The 15,250-nt window shown below is 55.1% G+C and overlaps 1 protein-coding gene across 1 annotated transcript; it reads right to left on the minus strand.

Moving 5' to 3' along the window:
• Positions 1-736: 736 nt before the first annotated feature.
• Positions 737-14,462, minus strand: LOC307116042 (cationic amino acid transporter 3-like). Its single transcript, XM_079799663.1, has 12 exons — positions 14,354-14,462; positions 10,961-11,366; positions 9,173-9,328; positions 6,361-6,538; positions 5,854-5,966; positions 5,484-5,706; positions 3,256-3,395; positions 3,064-3,166; positions 2,263-2,465; positions 1,685-1,851; positions 1,320-1,428; positions 737-1,193 (listed from the first exon to the last, which is right to left on the minus strand). Exons 2-12 carry the CDS (start codon positions 11,334-11,336, stop codon positions 1,102-1,104), a joined length of 1,860 nt encoding a protein of 619 aa, XP_079655789.1. The 5' UTR covers positions 11,337-11,366; positions 14,354-14,462; the 3' UTR covers positions 737-1,101.
• Between the last annotated feature and the right edge of the window lie 788 nt (positions 14,463-15,250).

The following is a 15,250-nucleotide window of genomic DNA, read 5'->3' on the forward strand; positions in this document are numbered from 1 at the left end:
AGACCCGTGGTCGGCAAACCGCGGCTCGCGAGCCACATGCGGCTCTTTGGCCCCTTGAGTGTGGCTCTTCCACAAAATACCACGGCCTGGGCGAGTCTATTTTGAAGAAGTGGCGTTAGAAGAAGTTTAAGTTTAAAAAATTTGGCTCTCAAAGGAAATTTCAATCGTTGTACTGTTGATATTTGGCTCTGTTGACTACCGAGTTTGCCGACCATTGTACTAGACCAACACTCCAACCAACTGAGCCACACCGGCCAGGGCATTGTGTTACTGTTCGTATGATCCATTTTTTTTTTCTTCCTTTTACTTCCAACCTATTTGTGTCCCAATAGTTCAAGTGCAACTCTTTGACACAAAGAATGCTCCGACTACATGGATGGACCTAGAGGGTGTTATGCTAAGTAAAATAGGTCAGACAGAGAAAGACAAACACCACATGATCTCGCTTATATATGCGGCACCTCAAGAACCAAAATAACCAAATGACCTAACAGACACTGAGATACAGAGAACAAACCGATCGTGGCCAGATGGGCGTGTGACCGGGGCCTGCAGGGTGAAAAGGGTGGAGGGGTAAGAAGTACAAACTGGCAGGTACAAAGGAGTCACAACACAGACACACAGTCAATCATATTATAATAAATATTACGGTGTCGGGGATCACTTCACAAATTACACAAATATCTCACCACCATGCTGAATATCTGAAACGAATAAGAGTACTGAATGTCAACTGTAACTGAGAAAAAAAAATTTTTTATTAAAAATTACCCGAAAAAAAAGTGCACTGTGGACACCATAGAGTTGAAACAGGCCTCTCCTTCCCACGGGGCGACCTGCTCTCTCCGGAAGGGGCCCGGGGTCCGCTCTGGGGGGGAGCATTTCCTTTCCTCTCCCGGTGGCCGGGGCTCCCGGTCCGACGTGCGCGGTGAGAGCGCATCTCTGCGCGTGCGTGTCCGCCTTCCCGAGGGGACACGGAGCCGGGGCGCCGGGTGCGTCCCCCCCTCCCCCCCAGAGGGGCCCCGAGGCCCCGCGGAACCAGAAGACGCTCCCGCGCGAGGAGCCGCCACCGGCCGCCGTCCCCGTGGCCCCGGAGCCGCTCTAGAGCCGGGTGTGGGGGCGGGGGGCGGCGGGCGGCGGCGCCCCGGCCTCCAGGCTGTGCCGGATCCCGTAGCCGAAGTAGATGGCAAAGCCTAGGACGGAACGGGGCGGTGAGAAGGGGCGGTGCCCCGGGGGCCTCCCGTGAGGGCACCGGGGACAGCTGGGTGGGGAAGGGGGTGGGAAGGAGCCGGGGTTCGGTCCCCCGAGCGGCCACTGACCGATCGCCATCAAGATGCCAAACTGGGCCCAGGTCCTGGCTGTCATCTGCATCATCAGGTACATGTTCACAAAGACGCTGACCAGGGGCAGCACGGGCAGGGCGGGGACCTGGGGGCAAAGCCAGGTCACCCCTGGACACACCAGACCCGCCAGGGGGGGACCCCGCCCCACGGGTGGGAAGGAAGAGCGCCAGTCCCGCTCAGGCCACGCCCTCCACGCCCACTCAGAGGGGTCTCCCACCCCGTGCTCCTGAGTAGAGTGTGGGTTGGGGGGTGGCCCATCCATTTCAGCCCCTCCCCCTGCCGTCCCTGGTCCAGCGAGGTGGGCAGAGTTCACTCCCTCCAGGGGTCACAGGGTCACCCACCTTGAAGCGAAGAGGAGCCGGGCTCTGGGGCTGTCTCCAGAGGATGCCCGTGAGCCCCACAATGAGCAGCAGCAGCAGCCCCGTCACTGCTGTGGCCAGTGGGTCCCCGGAGACCAGACGGCCGGGCCACTGGGCCAGGACCAGGCTCAGGACGGTCAGCAGGAGAGCTGGCAGGGGCGGGTTGGAGGAGAGCAGGTCAAGTTCAGAGGCCAAAGGTGTTCAGGCCTTAGGTCACATCCCACCCTCAAACCGCCCACATCCACACGGGCCATCACGCCCGGCCCGGGGTCACTCCGTGGTTCGTGCGCCGCCCGTGCACCTCAGGGTCACAGGTTGGATTCAGGGACACGCACCCGGGTTGCAGGTTCGACCCCCTAGTGCGGGAGGCATCCATCCATGTCTCTCTCACGTGGATGTTTCTCCCCCCAGCCCCACCCCCCGTTCCACTCTCTCCAAAAATCAATGGGATGACATCAGGAACAAAAAGATGGGCCATCATCTGTCCGAGACCCCTCCACAGACACCCACTCCCACCTCCCCCGCCGCCTCAGGCCCCAAAGAGCCAGCCCTCTGCTCACCCAGCAGCAGGGCACACTCGTAGACGACGTGGCCGGATCGCGGGGTGGGGACGGCGCTCTCGGGGCTCCACAGGCTCCTTAGGGCGCCCGCCATCCCTGCTTCAGGTTCCGGTTCCTGGGAACCGGCGTCGGGCCCGAGCTGTATCTCCGTCATCTCCACCCTCGGCTTCTCGTTCTTGCTTACATGCTGGTCTGGCTGGTACCTGGATGAGAGACATGCCCGCAACCTTCCCCCCGCCCCTCCCCGCCCACATCACACGGCCCTTCCCCCCCCCGCGGGGAGCAGCACCCCGAGGAGGCCGCACGAAGGCGAGAGAGGAGCCACTCCCCCATCAGGACCCGCGGGGTCAGCCCTGGCGCGGGGGGCTCAGCTGGGTGAGCATCCTCCATGCACCTAAGATCCCAGGTTCCATGCGTGGTCAGGGCACATGCCCAGCTGTGGGTTCGTCCCCAGTCGGGGTGTATATGGGAGGCAACCGCGATGTCTCTCTGTCTCTCTCAAATCAACAAAAACATCTTTCAGAAAAGATACCCATGGCTTCAAGTCCCCTCATTCAAGACTTAGTGGAGCCCAAGCCGAAACGGCTCAGTGGGTGAGCGTCTACGACCTAAGAACCAGGAGGTCCTGGTTCGATTCCTAGTCAGGGCACATGCCCGGGTTGTGGGCACCGTCCCCAGTGTGGGGTGTACAGGAAGCAGCCGATCAGAGATTCTCTCTCATCACTGATGTTTCTGTCTCTCCCTCCCCTCCCTTCCTCTCTGAAATCAATAAAAATAAAAATAAACTCCGTGGGGCCTCACCTGAGAACGAGCACGGAAAAGGCCACCAGGGAGTACGCCAGCAGGGTCCCGATCGACATGAGGTCCACCAGGCTGTTGAGCTCGAAGAGGAAGGCCATGAGCGCTGCCGGGAGGGGCAGACGCGGTGAGGGCCCGTGGGGACATCCCGGCGGAGGGAATTGGATGGGAATGGGGTGGGTTGGGCTTATTCACCTGCAAGAGTTCCAGATACGATGGTGGCTATGATGGGGGTGTGTGTTCGGGGGTGGATCCGGGCCAGTGCCCTGAACAGGAGTCCGTCCTCTGCCATGGCCAAGATCACCCGCGGCGTGGGGAACATGGCGCCCAGGAGGCTGGCGGAGGGAAGGGAAACGTGTGTGTGTGTGTGTGTGTGTGTGTGTGTGGCGATCGCCAGCAGGCAGGCCTGGGCTGCCCGTGCCTGGTCTACACTTTGTTGTCATTCATCCTCACCTGAGGATATTTTTCCATTGAGGTGTTTTGTTTTTTTTTAAATATATTTTATTGTTTTTGTACAGAGAGGAAGGGAGAGGGATAGAGTTAGAAACATCGATGAGAGAGAAACATCGATCAGCTGCCTCCTGCACACTCCCTACTGGGAATGTGCCTGCAACCAAGTTACATGCCCTTGACTGGAATCAAACCTGGGACCCTCGAGTCCCCAGGCCGACACTCTATCCACTGAGCCAAACCGGCTAGGGCTCCATTGAGTTTTAGAGAGACTGGATGGGAGAGGAAGAGACAGAGAGAGAAACACCAATGTGAGAGAGACACATTGATTGATTGCCTCCCGCCCCTGCCCTGAAGAAGACTGGGGATCCAACCTGCAACCAAGGTACATGCCCTTGACCTGAATTGATCCCGGGAGCCTTCAGTCCACAGGCTGATGCCCTAGCCACTCAGCCAAGCCGGCTAGGGCAGTGATTGGCAAACATCGGCTCGCGAGCCACATGCGGCTCTTTGGCCCCTTGAGTTTTTAGCAAAGGCCAGCTTAGGAGTACCCTAATCCTACCTAATAATAGACAAATATGCAAATTTACCATACCTCAGCTACACCCAAGCCACGCCCACCAGCCCAAGCCATGCCCACCAGCCAATCAGGGCGAGTATGCAAATAAGCTGAACCAAGATGGCTACAGCCACCGAGAGCAAGGTTTCCCAGGCAACAGAGGGAAACATGCTTTCTGCCAGCCCTTGACAGGCCTAAGCCTCCACTCAAGCTACAAAGTTTCAATTATAGAAGGTAAACAAATGCAAACAGAATGGCGGCAGCCATGGAGCTGGAGAGACCAGGCCAGGGTTGCCCGTGGTAACAGAGAAAGCAAAGCTTTCCGCACACCCTGGCCAGGCTCAGGCCTCTGCTTAAGGCTACAAAGTTTCAATTATAGAAGGTGAATTAACTCAAACAGAAATGGCTGCCGGTGGAGCATGCAGGAGGCTTGGCTCCGCTCCAGGCTACAAAGTTTCAATTGTAGAAGGGAAATAAATTCCAGAACCAGGGCCTCCACTTGGGTCGCCAGGGGGCGTAGCTGGCCTGCAAACCACCACAGGCCCCTTGCTCAGGTTGCCCCATGCCCCAAGGGAACCCCCACCCTTATCTGGGACACCCTTCAGGGCAAACCAGCTGGCCCCCACTCCTGCACCAGGCCTCTATCCTATCTAATAAAAGAGTAATATACAGATTGACCACCACTCCAACACACAATATGTCTGCCCCCATGTGGTCAAAGATCCTACCCCCATGTGGACACAAGGTGGCCACTACAAGATGACCAGCAGGGGAGGGCAGTTGGGAGGCACCCGGCCTGCAAGGGAGGGAAGTTGGAGGCGATCAACCCTGCAGGGGAGGGCAGTTAAGGGTGACGGGGCCGGCAGAGGAGGGAAGTTGGGGGCAAACAGGCTGGCAGGGGAGCAGTTAGACATCAATCAGGCTGGCAGGGCAGTGATTAGGGGGTGATCAGGCTGGCAGGCAGAAGTGGTTAGGGGCAATCAGGAAGGCAGGCAGGCAAGCAGTTGGGAGCCAGCAGTCCTGGATTGTGAGAGGGATAACCAACTGCCCATTTAGGCCCGATCCCAGTGGGATCGGGCCTAAATGGGCAGTCGGACATCCCTCGAGAGGTCCCAGATTGGAGAGGGTACTGGCTGGACTGAGGGACACCCCCCCCTCCGTGCACGAATTTCGTGCACTGGGCCTCTAGTTAAGTTAATAACAATGTACCTACCTATATAGTTTGTTTTAAAAATTTGGCTCTCAAAAGAAATTTCAGTGGTTGCACTGTTGATATTTGGCTCTGTTGACTAATGAGTTTGCCGACCACTGGGCTAGGGCATCTACAGTTCAAGGTGTGTCTCCCTCTCGTCTCTCCACCCAAGGCGGGGCGGCTGAGGATGGGGAGCTGGGGGAGGCAGCTGTGGGGACTGACCTGGACGAAAGGGCACAGAGGGTCCCCACGGCCACGACGTATCTGGCCCAGGGCCAGCCCACGTGCAGGAAGGCCTCGGGCAGGGGGCTCTTGGAGCTGAGCTGGTAGTAGGGCACCATGAGGGTGAGCGCCGCCGAGACCCCAAAGTACGCCAAGAAGCAGATGAAGAGCGAGATCACGGTGCCCAGGGGGATGGCCCGCTGGGGGTTGCGGGCTTCTTCCCCTGCGTGATGGGAAGGGGTGTGGGGTCAGGGACACACACCGAGGGGAAGGCACAACACCCTTCGGCAACTCCCCGGGAGCCGGGCCACCTCCCACCAGCCTGTGCCCCAGGGCAGCCCCCACCCCCAGGGGCAGCCGGACCCGGTACCTGCGGTGGCGATGCAGTCGAAACCAACGAACGCATAGAAGCACGTGGCTGCTCCTCGGAGAACCCCCTCAAAGCCGAAAGGCACAAACCCCCCGGAGCCCAGAGGGCCCAGGCTGTGGGGAGAGAAGGTATGAGGAAGAAGAGGGGTGAGCAGCTCAGCCATCTCTACGGGACCACAGCCCTGGTCCACTCCCCAGCCCCACCCCCGGCCCCCTCCGCCCAGATCTGCCTCCCGCCGCATTCCCAGCTCTGCACTCCACACACAAGTCTGTGGCCACGAGTGCCCTCCCCCCAGGTCGGTGTGGCTCAGTGGTTGAACCAGGAGGTCATGGTTCTTTCAATTCCTGGTCAGCACACATGCCCCAGTTGTGGGCTCGATCCCCAGTGGGGGGCGTACTGGAGGCAGCCGATAATTGATTCTCTCTCATCATTGATGTTTCTCCCTCTCTCTTCCTTTCTGCAATCAATAAAAAAATATATTCAAGAAAAAAAAATTGCCCTCCTGACCTCAAGGTGCCGTTGGACTCAGATTTGGTCAACTCGTAGTCCTGCACCGTGAGCTGCCAGTGGTGCAGACGCCCCGTAATGAAGCCCGAGAGGACGATGAAGCCGAGAACCAAGAGGTTCACGCCCGTGAATATCTTGGTCACCAGGGCTGACTCTCGGGCTCCCAGGACCAGTACACCTGTGGGGAGATGGAACAGAAAACTAGACAGCAGGCCGAAGAGCGGTTCCCAGGGGCGGGGCGGGCACTGCTGAATGGGTGCAGGGTTTCCTCTGGAGGCGATGAGAATGTGCTGGAACTATGCTCTGACCAGTTTGGCTCAGTGGATAGGGCATCGGTCTGCGGACTGAAGGGTCCCAGGTCCGATTCCGGTCAAGGGCATGTACCTTGGTTGCGGGCACATCCCCAGTGGGGGGTGGGGTGCAGGAGGCAGCTGATCGATGTTTCTCTCTCATGGATGTTTCTAACTCTCTATCCCTCTCCCCCTTCCTCTCTGTAAAAAATCAATAAAATATATTTTGAAAGAAAAAGGAAATGTGCTGGAACTGGAAGAAGGCGGTTGCACAACATTTGGACTGTACTTAGGGGCCACGGGGTCACACACTTTAAAATGGTGGGTTTCGCCCTAGCTGGTTGGGCTCGGTGGATAGTGTTGGCCCTTAGGCCAAAGGGTTCCCAGTTTCCATTTCGGTCTAGGGCACGTACCTCGGTTGCAGGCCCGATCCCTGGCCCCGGTCAGGGCAGGAGTGTGAGGCAACCAATCAATGTGTCTCACATCTCACACCATCGATGTTTCTTTTACTCAGTCTCTCCCCCTCCCCCTCTCTCTAAAAATCAATGGAAGAATGTCCTTGGATGAGGATTAACAAAAAATAACAATGAAAAAATTAATGGTTGATTTCTTTTAAGAACTTCATTGGTTTGAGAGAGAGAGAGAGAGAAACACTGAGAGGCTGCCTCCTGTTGCACCCCAACCTGAATTGAATATGGGACTCAAACCAGCAACCTAGGTGTGTGCCCTGAACTAGAATCCAACCGCCACCTTGGGGTGCACGGAATGACACTCCTAGGGAGTCACACAGCAGGGCTGAAATGGATGATTTTTTTTTGTTTTTTTCAATTCTCACCCAAGGATATTTTCCCATTGATTTTAGGGAGAGTGGGAGACAGAGGGGAAAACAGAGAGAAACATCCATGTGATAGAAACACATAGATCGGTTGCCTCCGACCAGGGCCAGGACTCAAGAACCTGTAACAAAGGTACGTGCCCTTGACCAGAATCGAACCCGGAGGCAGATTTGGTCCATACATAGGCCAATGCTCTATCCACGGAGCCAAACTGGCTAGGGCAGTGGTCGGCAAACTCATTAGTCAACAGAGCCACATATCAACAGTACAATGATTAAAATTTCTTTTGAGAGCCAAATGTTTTAAACTTAAACTATATAGGTAGGTAGGTACATTGTTATTAACTTAATTGGGGTACTCCTAAGCTGGCCTTTGCTAAAAACTCAAGGGACCAAAAAACTCGTGAGCCGCAGTTTTCGGACAACTGGGCTAGGGCATGGGGCTAATTTCTTATTATGGTAACCAACTCATAGTATAAACATGAGTATAAACAAGTATGAAATCACCTTAAACTTATACAATCTTATAGTTCAATTCTATCTCCATAAAGCTGTGGGGAAATCTATATATATAAAAGCCTAATATGCAAATTATCTTCACTGGATTTTGACCAGCAGACTGACTGCTCACTATGACATGAGCTGACCACCAGGGGGCAGCGTGGAAAGAAGAAAGGTCTCAGCCAGCAGCAGGGGAAGGGAGGCCCCAGGCGGCAGGTGGAAGGCCCCAGCCAGCCCTGATTGCCGGCCAGGCCTGGGGACACTGCCCGTGCACTGGGCCTCCAGTAATAAAATAGAATGGTGAATTTTACGTTATGGGAATGTCACCTCGTTTCTGTTTTAATTATACAAAATAATTTTTTTAAAACTTTGGTCTTAGTACAGAGGAAGTTACTGGTTCTCTAAGTCAGCTGGAGGTGACTCTGTCCCACAGGGGACATTTGTCGATGTCCCAGACATTCCGATTGCCCCATTTGAGGGTGTGGGGGCCCCTGGTACCCAGTGAGCAGATCATTGGAGGATCGCTCAATATCTTAGGATGATTTTTTTTTTTCATATATATTGTTGAAAGTATTACCTAAGTCCCTTCCCCCCCCCCATTAACACCTTCTAGCTCCCCCCCCCCCAGACCTTCACCACCCTATTGTCTGTGTCCATGGGTTATGCATCTATGCACTCAAGTTCTTTGGTTGATCTCTTCCCATCCACCTATCCACACCCACTTTCCCTCTGAGATTCTAGTCTGTTCATTTTTTAAAAAAAATGAAATCCTACAGCCCTGGCCAGTTTGCTCAGTGGATAGAGCATCAGCCTGCGGACTGAGGGATCCCGGGTTCGATTCCAGTCAGGGGCACATGGCTTGGGTTGTGGGCTCGATCCCCAGTAGGGGGCGTGTGGGAGGCGGCTGATCAGTGATTCTCATCATTGATGTTTCTCTCTCTCTCTCTCTGAAATCAATAAAAATATATTTAAAAAATAAAACGTCCAGCTCAAAATGAGTTCCGAGGGTGGGAACAATGCCTACATCTTGCCTTCCTGTTTCTCCCACGGAAAATCCCCTTTTCTGGCCTCACATCCCCCCTCCCCTTTGCCGCAGCCAAGCCTTCCCCACCCCAGCCGCTCCCCCTCCATGCCCCGCTCCCCCTCCATGCCCCGCTCATCCCATCCCTCTCTGGCCCCGCCTCACCCGTGAGCAGCAGCACCAGGCCCAGCGCGAAGAAGTCCAGGTAGCTGGTCAGGAAGGGCACTCGCAGAGGCACGTTCTCCTGCAGCACCTGAGACATGTGGTACCCGGTCAGGCTGTCGATGGCGGCGCTCCAGGCCCTGGCCACACTGGCGCTCCCTGCAGCCAGAGGAGGCACGGTCACTCACAGAATGACCTGCACCCCGGCCGGGCGCCAGGGGACAGGTTTTTTTGGGGAACAGACATACAAAAGAGCCATCTCAAAGAGTTTCACTTCTGCTTCCTCCCTTTTTAAAAATATTTTTTAATTTGTTATTTTAGAATAAGGAAGGGGAGAGGGAGGGAAGGAGGGAGGGAGAGAAAGAGAGAGAGAGAGAGGGAGAGAGAGAGCTCAAACCAGCAACCTTGGAGGATGAGAACAACTCTAATCAACTGAGCTCCCAGGCCAAGGACTCCTCCTCATGGGGCGGGGAGAGGAGACACGTTTCACAGAACAGGGGAACTCTTTGATTTGCTAGAAGGAGTGCGCATTATGCAAAAAAAGGAAACAGGGGACTAGGCCCTGGAGGGCTGGGAAGTGAGGGGTGAAATTTTAAATTGGGCCCAGCCGGTGCGGCTCAGTGGTTGAGCGTCGACCTATGAACCAGGAGGTCGTAGTTCAATTCCCAGTTAGGGCACATGCCCGGGTTGTGGGCTTGATCCCCGTTGTGGGACGTACAGGAGGCAACCGATCAATGATTCTCTCTCATCATTGATGTTTCTGTCTCTCCCTCTCCCTTCCCCTCTGAAATCAATAAAAAACATATTTTTAAAAAAGAAATGTTAAATCAGCCCTAACCGGTTTCGCTCAGTGGATAGAGTGTCGGCCTGCGGACTGAAGGGTCCCAGGTTCGATTCCGGTCAAGGGCTACGTACCTTGGTTGCGGGCACATCCCCAGTGGGGGGTGTGCAGAAGGCAGCTGACCAATGTTTCTCATCATCGATGTTTCTAAATCTCTATCCCTCTCCCTTCCTCTTTGTAAAAAATCAATGAAATATATATATATATTTTAAAAAGTTAAATCGGGTAGGGGGCGGGGGTCTCCTGAAGCCAGCAGCAGCCGAGCAGAGACCTCACCTTGGCGAGGCATGAGCCCTGTGCCACGTCTCTCACCCACGGGGACCCTCCCCCCCCCCCCCCCCCCCCCCCGTTCCTGCCCTGCCCATTGCTTCCTGGTTGTTGTTGCTCTAGAATATATTTTGTTGATTTTACAGAGAGGAAGGGAGAGGGGTAAAGAGTTAGAAACATCGATGAGAGAGAAGCATCCATCAGCTGCCTCCTGCACACCCCCTACTGGGGAAGGAGCCTGCCACCGAGGTACATGCCCTCGGCCAGAATCAAACCCGGGACCCTTCAGTCCTCAGGCCGAAGCTCTAGCCACTGAGCCAAACCGGCCAGGCCCCAGTGGTCGGCAAACTCATGAGTCAACAGAGCCAAATATCAACAGCACAACGACTGAAATTCCTTTGGAGAGCCACATTTTTTAAACTTAAACTTCTTCTAACGCCACTTCTTCAAAACAGACTGGCCCAGGCCGTGGTATTTTGTGGAAGAGCCACCCTCCAGGGGCCACAAAGAGCCGCATGTGGCTCGCGAGCCGCAGTTTGCCCACCACGGGCTAGGGCAACAGTGTGGGGGTTCTCCTCACTGTTAGCCACTTCCCCTCCCAAGCGGCACCCCGAAGTGTTCATGAATGAGGACGAAGACCCCCACCCCCTCCTCTTGTCCCCCCAGCGGCCCTGCCCTCTCACCGATGACGTAGGAGAGGATGAGGTTCCAGCCGGTGACGAAGGCGCACAGCTGCCCCACGGTGACGTAGCTGTAGAGGTAGGCGGACCCGGCGCAGGGCACCCGCGCCCCGAACTCGGCGTAGCACAGCCCCGACAGCACGGACGTCACGGCCGCCACGAAGAAGCAGAGCACGATGGCCGGCCCCGCCTTGTCCTTGGCCACCTCCCCGGCCAGGATGTACACGCCCGCCCCCAGGGTGCTGCCCACCCCGAGGGCCACCAGGTCCAGGGTGCTCAGGCACCGGGCCAGGCCCCCGCCGGACCCCTCCTCCCTGCGCTCCAGGGGCCGCCGGCGCACCAGCCTCTGGCCAAACCGGCCCAGGGCTTCACACAGCATCGCGGGTGCCGCTGAGTCGGAGGCCGAGATCTGCAGGGAAAGCAAGACGGGAAGCCATCAGGCCCGGCCGGCCGGGTGGCTCAGTGGGCAGAGCGTCAGCCTGCGGACTGAAAGGTCCCAGGTTCGATTCCGGTCAAGGGCACGTACCTTGGTTGCAGGCACATCCCCAGTGTGGGGTGTGCAGGAGGCAGCTGACCGATGTTTCTCTCTCATCAATGTTTCTAACTCTCTATCCCTCTCCCTTCCTCTCTGTAAAAAGTCAATAAAAATATATATATATATGTATTTTTTAATATATTTTATTGATTTTTTACAGAGAGGAAGAGAGAGGGACAGAGAGCTAGAAACATCGATCAGCTGCCTCTTGCACACCTCCACTGGTGACGTGCCCGCAACCAAGGTACATGCCCTTGACCGGAATCGAACCTGGGACCCTTGAGTCCGCAGGCCGACGCTCTATCCACTGAGCCAAACTGGTTTCGGCCTAAAATATATTTTTTAAAAAAAAGAGGAATGTCCGCCCAGCCCGGCCGGCCACATGGCTCAATGGTCAGAGCGTCAGCCTGGGGACCGACGGGTCGCGGGCTCGGGTTCGATTCCTGGTCAAGGGCACCTACCTTGCTTGCAGGTTCAATCCCTGGCCCGGTAGGCGACCAATCAATGTATCTCTCTCACAAGGCTGCTTCTCTCTCTCTCTCTCTCTCCCTTCCTTCTTCCCCTCCCTTCCACTTTTTCCCAGCAAATCAATGGAAGAAAATATCCTTCGGTGAGAATTTAAAAAATAAAATAAAAAGAATGACCCCCAGCCTGGCCAGCGTGGCTCCGTGAGTTAGGGCGCCTCAGCCCTCACTCTGTCCTCCCTTCCTTTGTCAAACAGGGAACTCTTACTATCACCATGGTGTCCTCCCCGTCCTCGTCTCGGCGATAAGAGCGCTCACGGGCCGCGGGTTTCTCTGCCAAGGACCCTGGAGCCTGAAAGCTTTCTGGTGTTTTTTTTTTGTGTTTTTTTTTTTTTTCAGATCTGATCTTCATTTTTTAAAAATTATTTTTATTGATTTTAGAGGGGAAAGGAGAAGGATAGAGAGAGACAGAAACATCAATGATGAGAATCATTGATCAGCTGCCTCCTACACGCCCCCTACCTGGGATGGAGCCCAAAGCCCAGGCATGTGCCCTTGGTCGGAATCGAACCCGGGACCCCTCAGTCCGCAAGCCAAAGCTCTATCCACGGAGCCAAATTGGCTAGGGCAGATCTTTATTTTTATTTTATTTATCTATTTATTTTGTTAATCCTCCCCCAAGGATTAACAAAATAAATTCTCTCTGGTCATGGATGTTTCTATCTCTCCTCTCCCAAATCAATAAAAATATATTTAAAAATCCCGTTGATTTTTAGAAGGGGTGAAAGGGAGGGGGAGAGATAGAAAAACATCGCTGTGAACCCTAGCCTGGTTTGTCTCAGTGGATAGAGCATCGGCCTGCAGACTGAAGGGTCCCAGGTCTGATTCCTGTCAAGGGCACGTGCCAGATTCCGGGCTTGATCTCCAGTGGGGGCCATGCAGGCAGCAGCTGATTAATGATTCTCTCTCACCATTGATGTTTCTCTCTCCTCCTTTCCTCTCTGAAACCAATAAAAGTATACTAAAAATTAAAAAACAAATATCGAAGTGAGAGAGACACATCGATTGGTTGCCTCCTGCACACACGCACCATGACGGGGGCCAGGGATGGAGCCTGCAGCCGAGGTAGTCCATGCCCTTGACTGGGGATCAAACCCGGGACCCTTCTTCAGTCCACAGGCTGACGCTCCAACCGTGGAGGCAAACCAGCTTAGCTGTGAAAACCGATGGGATTTGCAGGGAGAGAGTCCAGCCCCGCCCACAGGAAGCACCAACCAGATTAGCCTCCCAGTGACCAGAAGGGAGGGAGGAAGGGAGGGCTCCTCTTCATTCCAGACCAGAAAAGACTGGGCTGTTTCCCGCCCCTGGGGCGGGGGATGTCTCCTGGCTACACCTCCCAGAAGGATCAACCACAACAAAAGTCTTCAAAGGAAAGAATTTCTGCCCTGGCCGGTGTGGCTCAATGGATAGAGCATCTGTCTGGGGATGGAAGGGTCCCAGGTTCGATTCCAGTCAGGGCACATGAGCTTAATCCCCAGTGGGGGGCGTGCAGGAGGCAGCCAATCAGTGATTCTCTCTCATCATTAATGCTTCTCTCTCCTTTCCTCTCTGAAATAAATAAAACTGTTAAAAATATACATATAGCCCTAGCCGGTTTGGCTCAGTGGATAGACAGAGCGTCGGCCTGGGAACTGAGGGGTCCAGGTTCGATTCCAAGGGCACATGGTCGGGTTGCATGCTGGATCCCCAGTGTGGGGCGTGCAGGAGGCAGCCGATCCAGGATTCTCTCTCATCATGGATGTTTCTATCTCTCTCTCCTCTCCCTTCCTCTCTGAAATCAATAAAAAATGTATTTAAAAATAATAATTAGTAAATAGCGCTAGCCGGTGGCTCAGTGGTTAGAGCATCCTCTCATCACATGGACTGAAGGGTCCCGGGTTTGATTCCGGCCCAGAGCACCTACCTCGGTTGCAGGCTCATCCCAATCCCTGGTCTAGGTACGTGCACATGTGGGAGGCAACCCATGTATCTAACATTGATTTTTTTTTTTTTCTCACTCTACCTCTCTCTTCCCCTCTCTCTAAAAATCTGTGGGGGGAAAAGATATCCTCAGGTGGGGACTCCTCACAGAAATAAAAATCAAAAACCCAAAAACACCAGCCTCAGGGCCTGTGGACACGCATCCAACCTCCCCCACCTCCCACACCTCCACCGCCACTGCTTCTCTAGCACGCACAGCTCCCAGCTCTGCTTTCATCGGGAAAATGGGTCTTTTCCAGCCTTGAAAATGGAGCCGGGCTGAGCATCCTGCTGCAGGCCGGATCGGCCAGGCCCCCAGGGATGTCTGAACCCACGCGCCCCGTCTCCTCCCGAGGAGGGTCAGGCACCCGGACTTACCTGCCTGAATTCGGACAGTGAGAGCGGAGCCGCGCCTGGTCGCCGTCGGTGAGTGTGAGTGAAACCCTGGGAGGGAGGGCTGATAGAGTCTCTCCACCAGGAGCTGGAAACGCCCACAAGCCCACCTCCCCCTGAATGGGCTGGGCAGGGCGGGCAGGTGGGGCCGGGCGGGCCGGAGCCTCCGGGAAGGAGGCTGCTGTGTGTGCCCTCCAGGCACCGCTCGAGGGTGCTTCTTGTATTGAAGTAAAACACATGTGACCCAACAACTTCACCTGAACCACGTGAAAACGTCCGGAATTTCCCTTCCTGCCATTGCGCCCTCACGCTCCCTCCAGAGTTCTTCTCGCCTGGCAAAACCCAGACTCTGTTCTCCCAAAACTCTAAATCCCGCCCTAACCAGATAGAGCTTCAGCCTGCGGACTCAAGGGTCCCAGGTTCGGTTCCGGTCAAGGGCACGTACCTTGGTTGTGGGCACATCCCCAGTAGGGGGTGTGCAGGAGGCAGCTGATGGATGTTTCTCTCTCATTGATGTTTCTGACTCTCTCTCCCTCTCCCTTCCTTTCTGTAAAAAATCAATAAAATATATTAAAACAAACAAACAAACAAAACACTAAATCCCGGGTCCCTATCCTGCCAGCCTCTGCCCCCCACCCCTCTCCTTCTGTCGCTCTGGATGGGACCACTCTAGATACTTCAGGAAAGTGGGAGCAGAGCCCGGCCGGCGTGGCTCAGTGGTTGAGTGCCAACCTATGAACCAAGAGGTCGCAGTTTGATGCCCAGTCAGGGCACGTGCCCAGATTGTGGGCTCCATCCCCAGTGTGGGGCCTGCAGAAGGCAGCCCATCAATTATTCTCTCTCATCATTGATGCTTGTATCTCTCTCTCTTTCTCCCTCTTC

The sequence above is a fragment of the Cnephaeus nilssonii genome, assembly GCF_951640355.1.
Source record: "Cnephaeus nilssonii genome assembly, chromosome: 20".
NCBI lineage: Eukaryota > Metazoa > Chordata > Mammalia > Chiroptera > Vespertilionidae > Cnephaeus > Cnephaeus nilssonii.